Source organism: Zalophus californianus, chromosome 7, assembly GCF_009762305.2.
Source record: "Zalophus californianus isolate mZalCal1 chromosome 7, mZalCal1.pri.v2, whole genome shotgun sequence".
Classification (NCBI taxonomy): domain Eukaryota; kingdom Metazoa; phylum Chordata; class Mammalia; order Carnivora; family Otariidae; genus Zalophus; species Zalophus californianus.
This window is the reverse complement of record NC_045601.1, coordinates 124,749,567-124,771,504: the sequence shown is the minus strand read 5'-3', so window position 1 is coordinate 124,771,504 and position 21,938 is coordinate 124,749,567. Positions and strand designations below refer to the sequence as shown.

At 46.7% G+C, this 21,938-nt stretch overlaps 2 protein-coding genes across 2 annotated transcripts in view; one reads left to right on the top strand and one right to left on the bottom strand.

Annotated features, from left to right (window-relative positions):
* Positions 1 to 21,938, top strand: part of LYRM4 (LYR motif containing 4) — a 264,832-nt gene that overhangs the window by 177,244 nt on the left and 65,650 nt on the right. The window lies entirely within an intron of this gene.
* On the bottom strand, positions 2,180 to 4,675 carry PPP1R3G (protein phosphatase 1 regulatory subunit 3G). Its single transcript, XM_027601927.2, has one exon. It carries the CDS (start codon positions 3,853 to 3,855, stop codon positions 2,800 to 2,802), a length of 1,056 nt encoding a protein of 351 aa, XP_027457728.2. The 5' UTR covers positions 3,856 to 4,675; the 3' UTR covers positions 2,180 to 2,799.

Genomic DNA, 21,938 nt, shown 5'->3' with positions numbered 1-21,938 from the left:
ATCTCTATTTTAATCTTGATATTGGGCTCCTAATTTCATCCTTGTGTAATTCTTAAAAATCCCAAACAATCCAAAATAATGCATAATTATCATAGGAACTGGCATTTCAAACTGGACTGTAGGCTATATATACATCAATACTTTTCTTTTTTTTTAAAGATTTTATTTCTTTATTTCAGAGAGAGAATGAGAGATAGAGAGCACGAGAGGGGAGAGGGTAAGAGGGAGAAGCAGACTCCCCGCTGAGCAGGAAGCCCGATGCGGGACTCAATCCCGGGACTCCAGGATCATGACCTGAGCCGAAGGCAGCCGCTTAACCAACTGAGCCACCCAGGCGCCCTACATCAATACTTTTCAAATAAAACGTGTTCCTAAACACATAAGAAAAATACAAAAGATATTTATCTAAGTGTTATTACGCAATAATGCACTTTTTAAAAAGAAATAGTATACCAGATCCAAAAAGGGACATTGCTTATTTTTGTAACAGAAAAGTGATGTAATTCTAATGATTGCTTATTTTTATTGTTATAAAGTTTTTTTTATAACTAGATGTGAATTAGGATTATTTCATAGACGTGGCTATTTTTTAGTCTGCTTTACTCCATGTATAAATTATAATTTATTAGCTTCTGATGGCTTTCCACTAATAATTATTTAAACATTTTTCCCAGGATCAATAAATTACCTCTGGCAAACACTGTTATAGTCAAAAGGGATGTCTCCAAACCAGAAGCTAAATTAAATATTGCTATGGCTTCTCATGTTGAAGCATGGAAGTATCTGGCAGGTTTTGCAGCTTGATGTCAATTCAGATGGATGCTATATTTCAGCTGTACTGATTTATTATTATTTCTTAGATGAAAGAGGACAAGTAGATTCCCCTGTGTAGTAATAATTGTACATTTGGTGTCTTAGTGTTTATTCTAACCAAGATTACTGAAAGTAACGTAAACAGTATTACCCCTAAATAAAGAGGTTACTTTCAAGTGGCAAACCTTACTAAAAGTTTTGCTGCTTTATTAAGTGTAACTCTCAGCATATAGTGTTAAAAAATAGTTCTCTAGAACAGGAGTTGGCAAATTTTCTCTAAAGGACCAGATAGTAAATAGTTTAGCTTTTGCCATATGGTCTTTGTTGCATCTACTCAACTTTGCTCTTGTTGCAGGAAAGCAGTCAGAGATTATATGTAAATGAGTGTGCATGGCTTGCGTTCCAATAAAACTTTATTTCTGGACACTGGAATTTGAATTTCATACAATTCTAATGTGTTGCAAAACAGCATTCTTCTCTTGAGTTTGTCCAACTGTTTAAAAATGTAAGAATCATTCTCAGCTCTCAGGGCCTGTAAGAACAGATTTCAGGCTGAATTAGGCCCATGGGCTGTGGTATGCCTACCCTAGTTCCCATAAAGCTACAGTAGAAACCATCCTTCCTTAAAGATTACCATTGCAAAATGAACTGATTGTACTAGTCATGTGCCGGAAAATATAAAAACCGAAAGAAAGACAAATTACCAAAGGATAAGCAAGGTGTGGCTAAAAATCAGGCCCTCACCCAGGATGCTCACCTGTCCTGCTCATGCAAGGCCACTTCATCCTAGCATCCACGGCCATCAGCAGGTGAGTGAAGAAGGCCAGCCTGCAGAGCACCCATCTGGTTCTGAGCAGCACATACTTGCTGGGCATGCTTCATCCTCTGTCAGATCATCACTACCCACTGTGGCTCTGAGGGGGGACAGAAAGACACCTGTCCATCCCTCCTCCGCCCCATCACCCAGCCCCTGAGATTCAAGCTTCTCTGACTGCTAAAGACTCAGAGAAGTCTAGCGGTTAGGCTATTCTCTGCTCTGCCTACACAAAGGGGGTTGAGGGTCAGCGACCCTGCAGCTTACAGCAAACCGACCAGACTACTCTGGTGTTTCAATTCACCAAGCACCTTATTTTGGCAGGGAACAGAAGCCTTCTACAAAATGTTTCAAAGAACATTTTTGCCCAGAATGGGAAATCTGGGCCTTTCCACCTCAGAGAGGGAAGACCGAAGAAAGGAAACTTGGAAATACTGTTGTTTAATTATTGTTAAAGGGCCAGCATGATCAGCTGAGGAAGAAGATCCCCCGACTATCAAGACCTCCCAAACTCCCCAGGAGCTGAAATGGAAAGTACAGCGTGAAAGGGTGTGCAAGTGGCCTTTATTTTTTTTAAAAGACGTGTGTACACAAAGGGCCAAGTAAATAACGTCCAGTCTGTGCAAACATCTCCCAGATCCCAGTTAAGAGAAAAGGACAGCCCAGCCAAGGCCCCACCCGGTTTTCACCGAGAAACGGGCCGCTGTGTGAAGGCTCCGGCGCACACCCACGGTCCGGCGCCTTCTCTCCGCAGGATGTGGCGGGATGCCTGTCCCTTCCCTGAGACCCGAGGCGTCTGCAGCAAGCTGCAAAGGCTAAAACACGATGTCTACAGTTGAAAACAAATCCCAAGGTCTTACAGCTGTGCACAGGGGTTAGGGCCTTTTCCTTGAAGGTAGCTACGGCTCGGAGTCAAGAATTTTTTCGCATTCTGGCGCAGGGCGAGAATTCTAGAGGCAGCCTAGGGAGGCCTAAGCGAGGAGAAAACGGGCCGGGCAGGTTCGGTGCTTTCCCCGGGCTCACGATGCTTGCTCGAAGGATCCGTCCTGGTGGGAGTTTACAGCTGAACGGCTCCTTCCTTTCCTTCCCCGGTGGACGGTGCTCAGGAAGACGTCCCCGCAGGTCACCCGGCAGCTGTGAGGCGGCGCGGGGCCTGGGGCAGGGCCTCGGGCTCAGAGCGCGTCGGAAGGGCGCACGTAGCGCAGCGTGTAGTTGGCCCCCGCGTTGTTGTCCCAGTACTCGCCCTGCGCGCAGCGGTAGCAGACGGCGAAGTGGACCGCGGCGCCCGGCGCGTCCGCGTCTTCCCCCTCCTGGGGCTGCAGACTCGGCGGCAGGCACAGCGAGAAGTGGAAGCGCTCGGCGCCCGGCTCCCCCTCGGCGTCCCCGGGCCCCCCGGACGACGCCTCTGGCGGCTGTGGCTCCGCCGGCTCGGGCTGCAGCTCGGCCGCCACGTCCAGGAAGGAGCGCCACTCGGTGAAGGTGTAGCGCACCGCCACGGCTCTCGGCCCGGGGCAGCCCAGCACCCGGCCGGAGCCCGTCACCTCTGCGCCCGAGGGCACCGAGCACTGCACGCGCTCCAAGCACACGCGCTGCCGCCGCAGTCGCTCGGCGGCGGCGCTCGGCCCGGGAAGCTGGAAAAGAGGCCGAAGCCGGGGAGGTGGCGCGGAGAGGGGCGCGGCCGCTGCCGCCGCGGCCAAGAGGCCGGGAAGCTGCTCTAGGTCTTGGGCGCGCAGGGGGAAGCTGCGGAGGCGCGAGAGCACGGCGGGCGGCACCTGCGGCTCCTCGGCCTCGCTGAAGTGCTTCACGCTGGCCAGGCTCAGCCCCAGCGCGTCCGCGAACTGCACCCGCTTCTTGCACTTGGCGCAGCAGCCGCCGGGGCTGTGCGGCGCGCCCTCGGCCCGCTCGCCGCCCTCCGGGCCCAGCCCCAGGCCAAGCTGCTGTCGCTGCTGCAGCAACTTGGCCGCCTCCAAGATCGGGTCCGCGGGCAGGGAGAAGGAACGCGGGAGGCGGCGGCGGCACTCCCACGCCTCCTCCTGCTCAGAGGGAGCAGCCTTTTCCTCCGGCGGCAAGGGCTCAGCGTCGGGGCTTGGGGCCTCCGATGTGCCGCCGCCGTCCCCGCCACTCTCCATGCGGAGGACCCCCGGGGCGGGCAGCCCCTCGTTTGGCGGGGGCTCTCCAAAGAGGGCGGGTCCCTGCTTCTCCGAACTTAGCGTCCCCTGGGGCTCCATGACCCCGCCGGGTCCCGGATCGCGTCCCCCTACCCCCGGCTCAGGGCTCCCCTGGAGACTTAACACCTTGGGTCTTTGTAGGAGCGCTCAGAGCCCGCCCCGGACCCGAGAGGAGAAGGCAGTTCCACCGGGGAGCCTCGGGTTTTAGCGGCGGCGGCCCGGGACGGAGTGGGAGGAGGATGCGGGCGTGGGGCCGGCTCTGGGGATTGAACCTGCCCGAAGCCGGGGGGAGGGCCCGGGGCGGGGAGGCGCGGGCCGTGGGAACACCTGGAAGCGGGGCGGCGCGGGCCAGAGCGACTGGGCGGGCTTGCCGAAGGTGAGAGACGGCTTTTTGGAAGTCGGGGCCTCCCCCTTCCCGCCCGCCCACCCCGGCGGGGCCCGCTCTGTCCTGCCTCCGGAGCTCCTGGGGTGAACTGGCGCTCAGCTCTCGTGGACACAGGCGCGACCTGCCTTCTGCGCGTAAAGTCAGCCCCCAGGTCCTGGCGGGTCCGCCCTCCGGCGGGTCGCAGAGCGGTCTCCTCCCGGCTGTCGCATCGGCCCAGGAAGTCCGCGGGGCAGGCGCGCAATTAAGGAAGCTCGCCTGCGGGAGAGCCGGGAGGCGGCGGGCCGCGGAGTGCGAGCGCCGAGCGCCTCCTTCGCTTTCTCTTCTTTCCTTCCCAAACTTCAGGGCGCCCGGGCTCCAGTCCCGCTCTCCAGCCGGCCCCGGCCCGGCGCGCTCGCCTCGGCGCTCCGGCAGTGGCGGCGCCCAGGGGGCTGGGGCCAAGTCCGGGGCGGGGACGGTGCCGGGCGGCGCGGAGCGGACGCGGCCCCGCGCCGACCGCCGCCGGAGGCCATTAGCGCGGGACTCGGGAGCACGTCCCCACTCCTCTTTCCCCCCCCCCGCCCCCGCCCGATCCCGCCCGCCGCGCTCGGGGCCTGAGGACTGGTGGCCACGCGGGACAGACGCCGCGCCCCGCACTCCGCCGCTCCCCGCCGCCGCGAGGGGCCCTGGCGCGCGCTGGGGCTGCTTTGCTAGGCGGCCGACCTGCGGCTCTGCGGACGGAGCGCGGGGCCCTGGGCGCCCGGGGGACTTTCGATAGTGGGTTTTTGTGGTTGATTTTGTCTGGTTTTGATGATCTCATGATCTTTTTCAGGCCGACTTTGCCTCGGCCAGAGTTAGTGGTTCTCAAACATGAGCGCGCGTCAGTGTCACCTGGAGGGGTTGTGAAACCGGTCCTGGGCCCCATGCTGGTTCGGTATTTCTAACAAGGGCGTACTGATGCTGGGCTCTAGGGTCTGTATTTTGGGAACTACGTATAAACCTGTGTGGACGTGTGGAGTTACTTGTGTAAAAAGCTAGGGATTCTAGCTTTTTTAGACATAGATCCAGTATTTAAGCATACATCCAGTATTTCAGGAAAGAAAAAAAAAAAGAAAGAAAAGAAAAGCCAAATTACCCAGTAAGGTCATTTAGGCATTGTAACTAAAATACCTTATGGTCTGGCAGAATTTAAAGGGGAATTAAAAGGGGCCAGTGCCTTAGGCATTCCGGTGAGGGGGCAAGCAGAAGGTGCTGAGTAGAGTCATATTAATAGCTCATATTCATGGAACACCCAGCCATCAACAGTGCTGGTTTGAACTGACTCCTCTTGCATGATCTTATTCTCAGACCGTTTCTACTCTACAAATGGGACATAAAGGCATAGAAAGATTGTTCACTACCCAGGCCTCACAACTAGGTGTGGTGGATTTGGACCCAGGTGATTAAGAGGGAAGATTTCTCCCATTGGTAGGAAGCCTGGGCTGGGGATGGTGTTCAGGAGGTAGGGGCTCTGCTATCCTCTTGCTGGGATGGTGGGTCCTACTGTACCCAATATAGAATACTAGAATTACATGTCAACTTGGGAGCTTACAAGAAGAACCAGATACTTCTGGTGTTCCTTCTGGAACAACTCCAAGATTTGCGGACAAAGACATTATTTTTACATTTAGGTAAACATTTATATATCAGGGAGTTAAACACAAATTTTGCAAACTATTTGGAAGATAAAATAAGATTTCAAAGAGATTTTGAGGTTGTGCGGATCCTCTCAGGGCATGTGCCCACTGCAGGACTGGGACTGGAGAAGGTGAGAAACCGAAGGAGTGGGACTTAAGGAGGCATCATTCTCAGGGTTGTGCAGGGCCCTGGGTCCAGCCCTGTTACCTACTCTTCTCTTTGGTGAAAATGTTAGAGGACTCCACCCTCACGGAGCTCTCGATATATTGGAGGAGACCGGCATTAACCAAAAATCCACGTAAGCAAATACAGACTCAGCCATTCTAGCAGATGCTATGAAGGATGCAGCCTGGCCAGGGAGACCTCCAGGAGGAAGGTGAGTGGGCCTACAAAGAACAATTCAGCCCATTCAAGGCCCCACATGGGAAGGAGTATGGGTCACAGGGAGAGACTGAAAGAAGCCTGTGTAGCCCAAGGGCCGGGGGCTGAGGATGCAGGGGTAGGAAGGGGCCAGCCACTCAGGGCCTTAAGCAATGAGAAACCACTGGAGTATTTTTGTTTTGTTTTGTTTTGTTTAAAATTTTATTTATTTATATGACAGAGACACAGCGAGAGAGGGAACACAAGCAGGGGGAATGAGAGAGGGAGAAGCAGGCTTCCCGCGGAGCAGGCAGCCCGATGCGGGACTCGATCCCAGGACCCCAGGACCATGACCCGAGCCGAAGGCAGACGCCTAATGACTGAGCCACCCAGGCGCCCCGCCCCCCATTGGAGTATTTTGAATCCTACGTGTGACTAACCAGATTTAAGGTTTGGAAGCTCCTTCTGGAAGCAGGATGAAGAGCAGATTGTGGGGGATAGAGGCAATGTGGGTGAATCTGTTAGGAAACTATCACTGTCTTTCAGGTGAAAGGTGATCACACCTAGGTCAAGAGTAGTGGCAATGGTGGTGGGGTGGACATATCCGAGAGCTCTTTAGGAGTGAAACCAGCATGACGTGCTTATGGGCCATAGAGGGGAAGGCGGGGAGGGCTGGAGGTGCCTTGAGGATTTGGACATGAGCGGTTCCTAGAGGCAGTCACACTCCCTGGGGGGCAGGGACCATCAAGAAGAAGAATGGAGGGAGGGCAAGACCATGGATCCCATTTTGGGCATTTTGAGCTTAGTAGACTCTCTGTTCTTTCTGACACCAATTCTCTGACACCATCTGGGTATCCAGCTATTGAAGTCTGATTGTAACTACCTGGAGGTAGTATCGGATCTTGCAGGGTAAAGGGCTCATTCCTGTGAGAGAGCCCCCTTTCGGATGCCAGCCGTACATGGGGTGCCCAGGCCACCACACTTTGGGCCAGCCAAGTACACGTTTGGGGGTTCCCACAATCCCCCCTTTCAGGTTCGGTAATCCGCCGGAATGGTTCACAGAACTCAGGTCAAGGGGATAAGAACGTGCTATCGCAAATATGCCACTTCGTCATAAAGATTATTTTGAGAAAGCAATTAAAGACAGCCAGCTCAAGGTCTTTGTCCTCCCACTTTCTGCCTAAAAGCGGGGCCTGATTTTCCCTTTGCAAAAGTAACATAATTACTATCCACTTCTAAGTGTGTTTCCCTCTCTTAATCGCCAGAAATGACCCTGGAGATGATGCTGACTTTAGTCTGCATAAACTTACTAAACCTTATAACCTACATAAACCCGACTAAATGACCTTTGTCTTCCATTCGTTTCCCCCTTATATTTACCTTCCCACTATTACTGCCCCTAGAAGCCCAAGCACCTTTTCCTCTGTCACTTTTCCACAATTTATCACCCTTTGCTAAGGTGGGATATAAGCTCCTTGGCCTAACAGCTTTTAGGGGTTTTCACTTCTCTCTAGTGAAGTGCCCATGTGCATATGAGATAAACCCTTTTTACTCCTAATCTGTCTTTGTCAGTTTAACTTTGCAGCTCTGTTACCCTTCTCTTTGGTGAAAATGTTAGAGGACTCCACCCTCATAGAGCCCTCGATACACTGGAGACCAACATTAACCAAAAAGCATACATCTAGTATTTAAGCATACATCCAGTATTTAAGCATACATCCAGTATTTCAGGGGAAAAAAAAAAAAAAAGTAAGAAAAGGAAAGCCAAATTACCCAGTAAGGTCATTTAACTGAATCTAAGAGGATAGAGGAAAAGTGTTTCCTCCCAAACACAGGAAAACACTTTACTTGCATTTACCAGTTTATCCAGCTGTATAAAGGATACAACTCAGGAACAATGAAATGAAAAAGATGTGAGGAGAGGAGTTCAGAGCTTCCAAGCCCTCTGCAGGTACGCCACCCTCCCAGCACGTCAATGTGTTCACCAACCAGGAAGCTCTCTGAAGCTCATTGTTCAAGAGCTTTCATAGAGCTCAGTCTGCAGCTCTCTCCTCCTCCCTGGGCTACCCTGAGGCCATCTGGGGGCCCTACCCTAAATCATCTCACTAACATAAATAGGTGTGATTGAAAGGGGCTTATAACTTAAGGCACTCCCATCACTCAGGACATTTCCGGCGCTGTAGGCCTTCCGTGCCAGGACTGGGGACAAAGGCTAAGTTAAGTACATATTTTTATTACACCACAGGAGGATATACAGGTCTAGAGCTGAGAAAAGGGCAAGGGCCCAGGACTGAGCTCTTAGCAACTCGGGCGTTGAAAGGCCGGGAGGGAAAGGATGAGCCTGCAGAGGGATAGAGAATGAGCAGGGCTGGAGGAATGAGGAGAGTTCTGGTCCTCAGAAGCCACGGGACGACTTCAGAAGCAGGAGAGGTAAGCATTCCACTTGGGGCTCACAGTGGCTTTGGGGTCCTCTTCCGTGTCTCCTGAAAGAGGTGGACCCAGTGGGTGGCCTCTGGCCCCAGACTCCCTTTCCCCTCAGCTTCCACCCAGGACAGGGTCTTCCCTACATGGGGATCTGGATGCCTGAAGTCAGTCATTAAATGATGCAGCATGCAAAATACCTTCAAAATGTCATCCACCCCACCGAAATGTATTTAGTCCAACTTCAAACATCATGTGCCTCAGCTGCTAAAATGTTTACTCCAGGCATTCAGAGGCTCCTAGCTTTACCATCATTTCTGGTTACCTACTGCTGCATAGCAAACCACCCCCAGACGTAATTGCTTATTAAAATAACCACAGCATTTATTTTCTGCATGAATCTGCAAGGTGGGCGGGGCTCCGGTTGTGGCCGCTTGAAGGCTGGGGCTGGGATCCTGTGATGCTTGGGCTGGAAGATCGGACCGCCGGGCTATCCACTGGCAGTCCTCAGGCATCTCTGTGTGATCTCAAGCACAGTGGCTTCAGGGCTGGTCTGGTAACCTGTTTGCTTAGAGAGAGAGAGAGAGAGACGTAGATGCTGCGTGACTTTATGGTCTAGTCTCAGAAGGCTCCTGGTGTCTCTTCTGCTACACTGTCTTCCTCAGAAGTGAGTCACGAATGCCAACATGTTCGAAGAGACAGGAATTAGATTCCCTTTGATGGAAGAGTGTCCAAGAAATTGCAGGTGTGTCTTAAAACCATCAAACTATCATAGAGGAGGACAAATTAGAAAGGACTCAAGAATTTAGCTAGCTTAAAAGTCTCATTTTTCGGATGAGCAAGCTGACACTCAAAGAGGGAGGGTGGTTCAAACTTTTCACTCAAGGCAAGAATTGAGCTGGAATAAGAACAGTCTTTTGATTCGTAGTCTTTGAGACCATGCCTCAGAATCACATCTTTTTTTCCTTAGATAACACCATTCCTTGATTACCATTGGTTTTCTTTTTTGATGGTTAGACAGTTGGATAAATAAGCTGATATTATTTACTTAACATGAAACTATGAAGGCGATCAGAACACACCACCCCAAAATATGCTACCTTGGCATTGTCTTGGTCTGTTTGGGATGGTATAATGAAAAAAACGTAAGACTGGATGGCTTATGAGCAGTGAACTACTTCCCACAGTTCCAGAGGCTAGGAAGTCCAAGATCAAGGCAGATTTGGTGTCTGGTGAGAGCCTGCTTCCCAGACAGCTGTCTTTTCACGATGTGAAAAGGGGCCAAGGGGGCTTTCTTGAGTCCCTTTCATAAGGGCGCTAATCCCATTCCTAAGGGCCCCACCTTCATGGTCCAATGATCCCCCAAGCCCCCACCTCCTAATACCTTCACACTGCAGTTTAGATTTCAACATATGAACTTTGAGGGGACACAAGCATGCAGACCATAGCAGGTACATTGATTATTTTGAAGTGAGGACAACTGAGAGACAGCAGATACAGGAAGGGCTCTCTGCCCTCCTCCTTTCTACCTAAAAGCAGCGCATCGTTTCCTGCACCAGGAAAAGGAAAATATTCTTATCATCTGAGACAGAGTTGACACCAAGATGAATCTGAATCTGGACAAACAAACCTACTAAACTAACTCTTAGCTTCCATTAGCTTCCCCCGTGTATTTCTGGGTCACTTTCCCAGTTTATTACCCTTAGCCCAGACCCCTGTTTCCTCTGTCTTGCCACGTCCCCCCATTCCCCCTCCCCCCACTGATTATCATTCTTTGTTAAAGTGGTACATAAGCTCTCAGACCTGTTTCTTCCAGTCTTCATTTCTTACATGTGAAGGCCTCCACGTACACACAAAACTGCTAACGTGAAATAAACTTTTTATGCTTTTCTTTTGTAAATTTGTCTTTTGTCAGTTTAATTCTTAGGCCCAAACACAGAATCTAAGCGGATAGAGACACCATATATAATATGTTAAAGTATTTCAAAAATACTAACTTTTTAAAGTATTTTAAAAGAGCAGAAGCATTTTAGAAACATTTCCCCTAACTCTTCTTTAGCTTTTCTGAAGGAGATTGGGTTGATTAAGGTAAAGTCACAGTAATTTTTTAGCCATGGAACTTCATAGAAAAATGCAGTCATGGAAACTTAAATGCAGCCATGGAAACTTCATAGAAAAATGCCCTCTAGCTTGAGAGGATCAAATTTTGTAGTGCCTTAGGCTACTTTTGTCAGCACAACTGAAATATGGCGATGGAATGAACCTGTAATAAATTTGAAAAAAACATTACCCTGCTCACCTGGTTCATTTTTCTTTCTATGTGGGCCTTTTAACAAAGAGAGTCAAGGAACTCTAAGAGGTCTTAGTATACAACTGACTTGCTTCAAAAGTGGAGAAAATAAAGCCAAGCGAGATCCTAATGATTTGCTTAACCAAAGCCATTCAGCCACCCAGAAGACCGAGGGCTGGAGTGATCTCTAATACAGCTAGTCCTTGCTCATCACTGTGTGTTAAAAACTCCTAGCGTCACGTATCCTCACACTGCTCACGGGGATGGTTACCATTACACCAAGTATGGAGTCATGGGGACCTACAAAGTTTTAATGAATCACTCTAGTTATCTAGAGTGGAATCTGCCAAGCCAAGATTTGGACTACCATGGGCATGGCACAGGCCCCTGTCTGAACCCCACTGCAGCCCTCTCTGGGATCCCGCTGGAGACAAGTCATGTTGCTTTTGGTTCAAACAAATAAATAAAAAAACAAAAATCACCAAGTCAGAAGGGGCCTTCCCACATTCCTACAACCAAGGGATGAGGAATTAACAAGAAAGCCTTAAGGATGGATTTTTCTATTTTTATTCTTAATTTCTTTGGTTTCTGTCTTTCAATGAGTTTTATTCATGTTTTCTGATCATCGAGATTTTAACATGGTTTGCATAATATGTTCTAAGTGTAATTTGTGAGTTTCCTAGAGCTGACTAGCCTAATACCCAACCAATTTTTTTCTGAAATTAACGGTCATTTAAATATTACATTTTTAAGATTTTATTTTTATTTATCTGAGAGAGAGAGAGAGAGAGAGCAAATGAAAGGGCACAAGTTGGGGGGAGAAGCAGACTCCCTGCTGAGCAGGGAGCCCAACTTGGGGCTCGATCCCAGGACCTTGGGAGCATGACCTGTCCTGGGATCATGACCCGAGCTGAAGGCAGATGCTTTACTGACTGAGCCATCCAGGCTTCCCTAAACATTACATTTTAAAGAGCCCATTAGAATTACGTTGACTTCCTACTATTAACACTTCAAGTTTCATTTAACTTTTTATTCTCATATCAATGTTCTGTCACGTTTAAGTCATTTTACTTATATTTAGTGACTTTTCTCACTTGACTTTGGATGACTGTAAATACCAGTCTGATCACAAGCATAAACAAATGTGTAAAAACTTAAAGTTCTTGGTATATGTGACACAACTCTGAGTAAACCTACGAAACTAGGAATGCAAGACTGATACCAATCTACTACTTTTGCATGGCTCCACAGAGCCTCTGTCAGCTTCTAGAAGGAGGCCCTTCATTTGCCCTCTCAACCTTTTTGTCCAGAGCCTGCCTGCTTTCCCCCACTCTGTGTGTGAGGCAGAACTGAAAGTTTTGGGAAACAACTGGGTTTGACATCTTTCTTTGAAGAGAGGAGGGATGGAACCCACATGTCTTGCCTTCTCACTACATGACAGAGATTTGGTCTCCTAATAGGGTCCATGACAGCCTGTGAGGGAGTGTAGTGGGCATGTGGCTGGCGAGCTCCACACACACCCCTCTTCCTCCTTTCTAGCAGAAATCCCACACACGTCTTTCCCTTACTCCCCTCCACAGTAGCATTTGTCTGATCTCAGAGGAACCCCCATCCTGACCATGACTGGTTCAGAAATGAGCAAGTGATCCCGGGCAGTAAGTTGTGAGGAGGAAGTCTGAAAGGAAGCTTCCAAGGGATGTTTCCTTTTTCCTAAGAGAGAGCAAGAAATGATGCCATCTCACTTAATCCCCTGGGCCTACAATAGTCATAACTACCTCGCTACAGTCAGAGGTGAGGTGCTGAGCATGGGAAATGGAAAGTTGACATGAGCTGCTAGATTGATGCTTCTCAACGGGAAGGCTATTGGCTTTGTGAGTAGGGCAAGTCTTTGCTGTGACCATCTGTAGCAAACATTTTAAGATCTTTAACATCCACGAGCCCTACCCTCAAAATGCACTGGCAGCCTCAGGAATGTGACATCCGTAAAATCCATACTCTTCTTTCCAAACCTCCCTCCCCCATTGAGAATCATGATACTCTGTCTTTGGACCTTCTATCATACAGCCTTTTGATTTAAACCAATTTAACTGAGCTTTCTGCCGGTTGCAGCCCAGGGTCTCCTAACAGGAAGGAATTATTATAGTAATTTTGAAAGAATAAATGAGCCTCAAAGAGGTCAATGAATGTGCCCAAGGATATCAACAAGCAGGTGGCAGAGCCAGCATTTGACTCTAGATCTAACTTCAAAGCTTGGCTACTTCCTCCCTATTTGCTTTCTCTCCAGGCACATGGAAGTTACTCTGAACCTTACTATTCTGTTTTCTCTTTCCCATCAGTTTCCTCCAAAAGAACAAATGTTGTTAGTTTGTTCAGTGGAAAAATATGAACAAACAAAAACAAACAAGCAAAAAAAAAATGAAGGACAGAAGTTTTATGTGGAAAAGTTAATATATGCACAACACATATCTGTTTGTTTATGCATGGTGTATTTCTGGAAAAATCCTGTTATAGGGGTTGCCTCTAGGGAGTAGAGCTGAGAGACTGGGGCTATGAGGTGGGAAGAAAACTTACTTTCATTGTAGATCCTTTCTACTGTTTGAATCCTTTGTCTTGCGCAAGTATCTTTTCATTTTATTAAATAGCAAAAATTTTAAAGCACTTGTAGATAAATTTTATATTACATGTATTTTGCCATATCTTCAAAATATTTTAAAAAAGCATTCATAGGATTCAATATTTAAAAACTGAACTTGGGGTGCCTGTGTGGCTCAGTCAGTTAAGCATCTGCCTTCGGCTCAGGTCATGATCCTGGAGTCCTAGGATCGAGTCCCACTTCAGGCTCCCTGCTCAGTGGGGAGTCAGCTTCTCTCTTGCCCTCTGCTGCTCCCCCTGCTTGTGCTCTCTCTCTCTGACAAATAAATAAATAAAATCTATAAAAATTGGGTTCATTATAGCACTTGACTCTTCCCTCTCACTGGCTACCTTTGGCTGCTTGGTCTTATTCCTCTGCCCATTCTTCCTTTTGTTATAATGAGGCCATCTTTTCCTTTTCCATATCACTGTTACTCACCTAGCATGACCTCCACCAGTCCTTTGGCACAGCCCTGATGGAGGAATCTTACCTGACCTTTGCTTTGACACCATCCATACACATCTCCCAAGTATGGTCCAAACTCCTTGCCTGGAAATAATCTGACTCCAACCACTTTTCCATCCCCTCTTCTCTATTCACCTGAAGAAGTTATTTTCTGCAAAATTCTTCTAGGAGCCCCCTGGGCTGATGTGAGCTGAGACAACAGAGCCCTAGGCCCTCTGCTCCAAATCTAGCTGAGAAACTGTACTTTTACCTGTGTTACATATTGGGATTCCCCACCATATTGTTTGAGCAAAGAACTCCACAGTAAAACAATGTCATCATCATCACCATCATCTCCACATCATCACAACCATCATCACCATCATAATCATCATCACCATCATCACCATCATCATCACCATCACTATCATCACCATCATCATCACCATCATTATTACTATGACCATCATCACCATCACCATCATCATCACCATCACACCATCACCATGACCATCATCACCATCATCATCACGATCACCATCACCATCATCACCCTTACCATCACCGTGATCATCACCATGATCAACATCACAATCATCATCACCATTATCATTACCATCATATTTTAAGAGCTCTAGAGAAAACTTTTCTACAACTTCTTCCCTTAAAAGTGTTTTTGCTCTTCTCATTGCCTGGACTATCCTGCCCCTACCTCTACTTTTTGACCTGGTCTTTAAGGCAATTTCCAAATTTTACCTCCTTTATGACATTTTTTTGGATCAACCTAGTCAGTAATGGTGACTTTTGCTCTGAGGCAGATTTACACTGAAACTCCTGAAGCTTAAGTGTTCTTTGACCCCTTCTGATGTATTCACAGTCATGCTTTTGTAAAATTTGCAGGAGTACGGTGTTTTAACCACAATTAGTTAAGACCACTTGTGTGAGGTGGTTTTGGAGTGTCCTGCATCACTTTGGGATCCAGATGAGAGACAAATGAGTTGGGGACACATCTTTCAATTTAATGGAGTATGTTTAGGTGGTGCACAATGACCTGCATTTGTCTATCTAAGGTATTATTAGATGTCTAGTGTCAGAATGGCTTCTAGCATGTTACTGTGGCCCACTCTGTCTACTCGGCCGGTGGTGTGACAGGAAGGTACAAGACCAGCATCAACAACACCTCATGAAGGTGTCCTGTGGTGCTGTGATGGACGGCTCCCACGTAGTTCCCAGGGATCTTCCCTCCTGATGTTTAGGCTACAGGGAGAAGAAGAAAACTTTTCTTCTAAACTAGGTTCTGGGGCACCTTGGGTGGCTCAGTCTGTTAAGCAGCTGCCTTCAGTTTCAGGTCATGATCCTGGGGTCCGGGGATGGAGCCTTGAGTCCGGGCTCCCTGCTTTGCGGGGAGTCTGCTTCTCTCTTTCCCCTTGCCCCTCCCCACTGCTTGTGCCCTCTCTCTGTCTCCCAAATAAATAAATAAAAAGTCTTTAAACTCCTAGGTCCCAGAGACCCTGAAAATTAAGCTGACAAAAGACAGATTAACAGGAGAAAAGAAAACAGTTTATTTACATGTGCAGCACTCATTCACAGGGGAGACCCTCAGTGATAAGTAACTCAGACGGGTGGTTAGTGGTTAGAACTTGGGCTTAAACATCATCTTAACAAAGAACAATAAATTTGTAGAGAAGTGCAAGACAAAGGAAAAGGGATAAATCCTTTTGGAGGTGGCAAACCTGAGAAGGCAAATGTGTAGGGAAAATTAACAGAAGATAGTTTTGTTTTAGTAAGTTTCCTCCAGTGCTGCCTGAGCTGATGTGAATCAAGAGTCTTTAAGAGCTGTCCTCTTTCGGATAAAGCAAGGAAAACATTTTACAAATGGAAATTTATGTTGTGCTTCTAGCCAGATAAGGGGAGGGCAGAGAGCTTTTTTCTTTGTCTATTGTTTCTTAATTTTCTTTAGCTCAAAATAATCCTCATGCCAAAGTGGGCATATTTTGGGATGGCATATTCCAATGCCCTCCATTTTGTGTAATCTCTTTTCCTTGAGTGTGGGTAGAGCCCAAGGCTTCCTTCCTACTGAATAGTGATAGATGTCACTCCCATGTTAGGTCTTCTGTTGACACTCTCTGGCTCTCTCCGTCTTAACTGACATTCTGAAGAAGCCAGATGCCATGTTGTGAGATGTTCTGAAGGAAGAAGCTCATGTGGAAAGGAAGATTTTTCTTTTATGGTAATTATGTGAAATAGAATTTATTAGCTTCCTGCACTTGTAAGCACAAACCTATAATACATCTTTTAGAGCTGCTATGTGAAAGAAACTTGATGGGGGTTTTCCAAAATTTTCCCTATCTGCCACCCTATAATGAAGGATAATTTGAAGAAAGGCAAGCAGGGACAAGATGCCCCCGTCCTAAGAGGAAACCATCCTTACAAGGATTTTATACCACCCTGGAAGGAGCCCTCCACCCTTTCCCATGTGATAGGTGGATGACAAAAGCCTGGTTGGATGACAGGCTCATGGAGGGTTAGTCAGATTAAAACAGCCCACCAACAAGCCCATAAAAAACCCTAGATTTAAAAACTCTGGTGGTAACCCTCTCGGGTCCCCTCCCTCTTGGGGAGCTTTGTACTATCACTTTGCTATCGCTCGATAAACTTTGCTCTGTTGCCCACCACTCTGTCTGGTCTACCTCTTTATTCTTCGAAGCAGTATGACCAAGAACCATGGGCACTAAAGGAAAAATCCTGTAACACCCTAATTATATGTTTCAGCCCCATGTAACCCGGATCTGTCCCCCCACCTTTTTACTGGTTCTGTCTTTATTGAACATTTTGATGTTTTGTTTTTCATGAATTTCTTGCATGATTTTTATTTTTGAAATATTGAGTTAAAATATTATTTTTCTTGATTGCTGAGTTTTTTTGGTGCCACCTTAACTTTTGTGCCCAAAACAAGTGCCTATCTCACCTCACCTTGAGTCCTGACCCTGCTTGTTGGAGGTGGTTGGAAAGTCACACAAGATACATTTCTTTCCTCAGCGGCACTTCCTGACTCCTTAGGTTAAGGTTAAATTTAATATGGTTTTGAAAAAAATCTTCAATATATATTTTATATAGCATATTTTTATATATTTTATATATATATGTATATACATGGATATTGAAAAAAATTTTTCTCAAAACCGTATTAAATTAAACCTTCACCATAAATATATTGCCATATATCTGCATACACAGAGTATCATTGAAAAGTTATCCAAGGGGCACCTGGGTGCCTCAGTTGGTTAAGCGTCTGCCTTCAGCCTAGATCATGATCTCAAGGTCCTGGGATCGAGTCCCTCATCGGGCTCCCTGCTCAACAGGGAGTCTGCTTCTTCCTCGGCCTGCCGCTCCCCCTGCTTGTGTGCTCTCTCTCACTCATTCACCCTCTCTCTCAAATAAATAAGTAAAAATCTTTAAAAAAAGTTATCCAAAAAACCAGTAATAGAGCATGCTACAGAGGGAAATTTGCCTTAGAAAATGTGTCTTTCAATTTTTTTTTTTTTTTGAGAGAGAGAGCATGAGTAGGGGGAGGGGCAGAGGGAGAGAATCCCAAGCAGGCTCCACACCCAGCTCCAAGCAAAATGCAGGGCTCCATCTCACAACCCTGAAACCATGACCTTAGCCAAAATCCAAAATCAGACACTTAACCTACTAAGCCACCCAGGTGCCCTGTGGGTTTCAATTTTTAAGGCAAAATTTCCCAAGATAAATGTATTGTTTTCCTTAATACAGAAAGCAATACTTATTCACTAGGGAAAAATTAGAAAATAGAGAAAAAGTAGGAAAAAGAAAGTATGAACATTCATAATTTCATCCAGCAATAATCCTGTTAGTATCTTAGCATTTATCTTTTTCTATCTGCCCCCGTTCCACTCCCTCAGACCCAGAGTTTATTGCCTGCTTCTCTGGTATACTTCTTACCATTTACCACCCTGGTTGGGTCTGACTTGTTTCCAAATCTTTTCTCCAATGAGCACATCTCTGCTTGGAGAACAGGGATTGTGTGTTGTCGGTCTTTGTAATTTTCCCGGAGTGTGAGATAGGAGGCTTGGTCTGCATAAGGACCCGGGAGACCATTTCTGCAAATTATGTGATCTCCCTGAGCCTTTCCCTCACCTGTAAAATGGAATAATGTTAGTGCCTACTTAAAGAAGATAATCCATGCAAATTGCTTTTAATTATTGTTTTCTAATATGACCTATTATTAGCATAGTGCATTCATTCACTCAGCACACATTTATTGCATGCCGATTATGTGCCAGACATTCTTCTAAGTGCCAGGGACACAGTGGTCAACAAAACAGTCACAAAACCCTGCCTTTAGGGAGCTCCCATCCTACTGTCTGGCTGGGAGTGGAGACCATATACAAAATATACAGCATATCCGATAATGACAGGTGTTATGGGAGACAAAGTTTTACAATAGGTGCTCATTATATGTGTTTATTGAGTCATTTACTATTCCCTAGCCTACTCTCCCGCACTTTCTCTCTGTCCCAAATCCTGCTTTCCCATGGGATTAAATAATGCACGCGGGGCTTAACCTTTCCAGACCTGCAGCGTATCGTGGGCATATGACTGATGAGGGCTGCAGTGTGGAAAAACCAGGCCAGAAGTCATGCAACATTTGTACCTATGCCATCCGGAGACACCAATACGTGTTTTTACGTGGGTTTTCTTCCATATGAGCACACGGTTGTACTCTGCAGTTTGCACTCAGTTGTGATCAATAGTTGCTGCTCTGTGAAAGTCAGGACAGTAAACAGCAACTCTGGCACTGTGCAGGGTGGGGGTTGAGAGGTGCTGGCCTGGAGCGTGTTTGACCCCTTGTGTTACCAAGCAGAGGCTCCTGTCCTGTTTCAAAACCCCCTAGAGCCGGAACTTGAACCTCACAAAATGGGTGGGCTAATAGACGACACTATTGTAAGGCAAACATCTCTTTGTAAATAAGCAAAGGCCAAATCTATGAGCCCAAGCCTAAAATAAATCAGAGTGGGAGGAACTGTGATTTTTTTTTTTTTAAGGGAAAAAATAAAACTTAGAGCATATCCAACACTGAGATAAATGTAGGGTGTTCTTGTTAGAAGATTTTAAATATGTGGAAGTTAATTTATTACTACAATATACCTATATCCAAGCATTAACTAGTGTTCACGCAAATTTTAAATCTTCATATTGTGTATTCATATTTAGTAATTTTATTATTCCATTATTATGATGGTGAAAATTCCACCACACAAATTGCTACAAACTGGCATTGGATTTGGTTTTTTAAAGGATGGTTTATTTATTTATTTATTTTTAAAGATTTTATTTATTTATTTGAGAGAGAGAGAGCACCGGGGTGGGGGGACAGAGGGAGAAGCAGGTTCCATGCTGAGCAGGGAGCCCGATATGGGGCTCCCTCCCAGGACCCTGGCATCATGACCTGAGCCGAAGGCAGACGCTTAACGCACTGAGCCACCCAGGCGCCCTGCGGATTTAATACTGCTTATTTTATATGGGTAAAGCCTAAATTGATTAAAATCTGTAATTTTTCCTTTTGCCAAATATAAAGTTTCCCACAAAAGTCACAAAACAAATCCATGAATTGCCCAATGATCCTGGCCTCCTGGTATTTAACGTCCCACCCCCTCCATTGCCCGTCCCCCACCTGCGGAACTGTGTAACCAGCAGGAGCCTGTGGAGGTGACTGTGCACGCCTTCCCAGCTGGGTTACAAAAGCCACTGAGGATTCTCCTTGCTGTCCTTTAGGAAAGCATTAGGAAAGTCAGCCACCATGTGGTGAGAGCACTCAAGCAGCCCCGTGAACAGCCAACATCCATCTGCCGGTCCTCTGGGCAAGCAAGCCTCCTAGGAAGCTGATCTAAGCCTTCAGACCGCTGTAGCCTTGGCTCATATCTTCAGTGCAACCACAAGAGAAACTGAGTCAGAACCACCCAACTAAACCACTCCCAAATTCCTAGCACTCAAAACCTGTAAAACATGTTTATTCTTTTATGCTCCTAAATTGGAGGTAATTTTGTTACACAGCAATAGATAGTTAATGTAGTCTAGGTACATAAGTGTCTATAAAAGCCTAAGAAATGTCTAGAAAGATGCATATGGCAATGTGTTAAACGTGGAGGAGGGGGCACCTGGGTGGCTCAGTCCTTAAGTGTCTGCCTTCGGCTCAGGTCATGGTCCCGGGGTCCTGGGATCGAGCCCTGCATCGGGCTCCCTGCTGAGCAGGGAGTCTGCTTCTCCCTCCCCCTCTGCCTTCTGCTTCCCCTGATTGTACACTCTCTTTGTCCCTCTGTCAAAAATAAATAAAATCTAGGGGTGCCTGGGTGGCTCAGTCGTTAAGCGTCTGCCTTCGGCTCAGGTCATGATCCCAGGGTCCTGGGATCAAGCCCTGCATCGGGCTCCCTGTTCAGCCGGATGCCTGCTTCTCCCTCTCCCACTCCCCCTGCTTGTGTTCCCTCTCTTGCTGTGTCTCTCTCTGTCAAATAAATAACTAAAATCTTTAAAAAAATTAAACATGGAGGAGGTACAGTAATAACAAGGAAATTAATGTTTATCTGTATTGCTTTAATGTTTTCTTCAGATGAATATATGTAAGTTTCAATTATATAATTAGAAATAAATTTAAAGGCAAAACTTTAAAGCAATCAAGATGTCCTTTATAGGTGAATGGAAAACTGTGGTATATCTATACAATGCAATGGAATATTATTCAGGAATTTTGAAAAATGAGCTATCAAGCCACAAAAGGACATGAAGGAAACTTAAATGCTAGATGAAAGAAGCCAATTTGAAAAGGCTACATACTGTATGATTCTGCCTATATGACATTATGGGAAGAGGCAAAACTATGGAGACAGTAAAGAGATCACTGATTGCCACTGATTGTCAGGTTATTCCCAGAATAAGGCGCATACAGAGGATTTTTAGGGCGGTGAAACTATTCTGTACGATACTATAAGAGCAGCGACATGTCATTATGCATCTGTCCAACCCCATACAATGTACAACAACAAGAGCGAACCTTAATACCAACTATGGCCTTGAAATAATAATAGTGGCCTAATACCGTCTTCCCAATTGTCACCAATGTGCGACACTCGGGCATGATGTTAATAATATGGGAAACGGTGGGGTGAGGGACTATATGGGAATATTATATGAGAACTAACTATGCTTTCCACTCAGTAGATCTATAAACCTAAAACTGATCTAAAAAATAAAGTCTCGGGGTGTCTGGGTGGCCCAGTTGGTTAGGCGTCTGCCTTGGCTCGGGTCATGATCTCAGGGTCCTGGGATGGAGCCCGCATCCACCTCCCTGCTCAGCTCGGCGGGGAGCCTGCTTCTGCCCCGCCCCCCCTCCTGCTCTGTCTCTTGCTCTCTCTCAAATAAGTAAATAAAATCTTTTTGAAAAATAAAGTCTATTAATTATTTAAAAAATACAGTAAATTTTAAAAGATGAATAAAGACAAATATACAAATACGGATATCACATCTAATTTGCCAGAGAACCAGTCAGGGCCAGTTGGAATATCAACTTCTGTGAGCAAGGTGGAAAGAATGATTCATCTGTCACCCTTATTTCTATCAATGTTTTTTTTCCTTTTCTCCAGCCAGCAGACAGAAGTTCAAAAATTTTGACTTTGGAATGGAGACTATTCCAAAACCCGGGTCCCTTATAGGTATATATTGTTAAAACATGCCCCCCAAAGCTAACAGCCAATTGAGAATGGACTCCTGTAATGTTCCAGGAGATTCTGGGCCAGGGAGAGTCCACCAGATCTGAAAGAATGTGGCTATAAGCCTCACTGCAGAGCTTCAGACCACTAGGCAGGCAGCTCCCACTGGACCACTGCCTCCGCTGAGCAGGTCACATTCCTTTTCTGGGAGGCAAAGTGTGGCCAGCCAGTTCC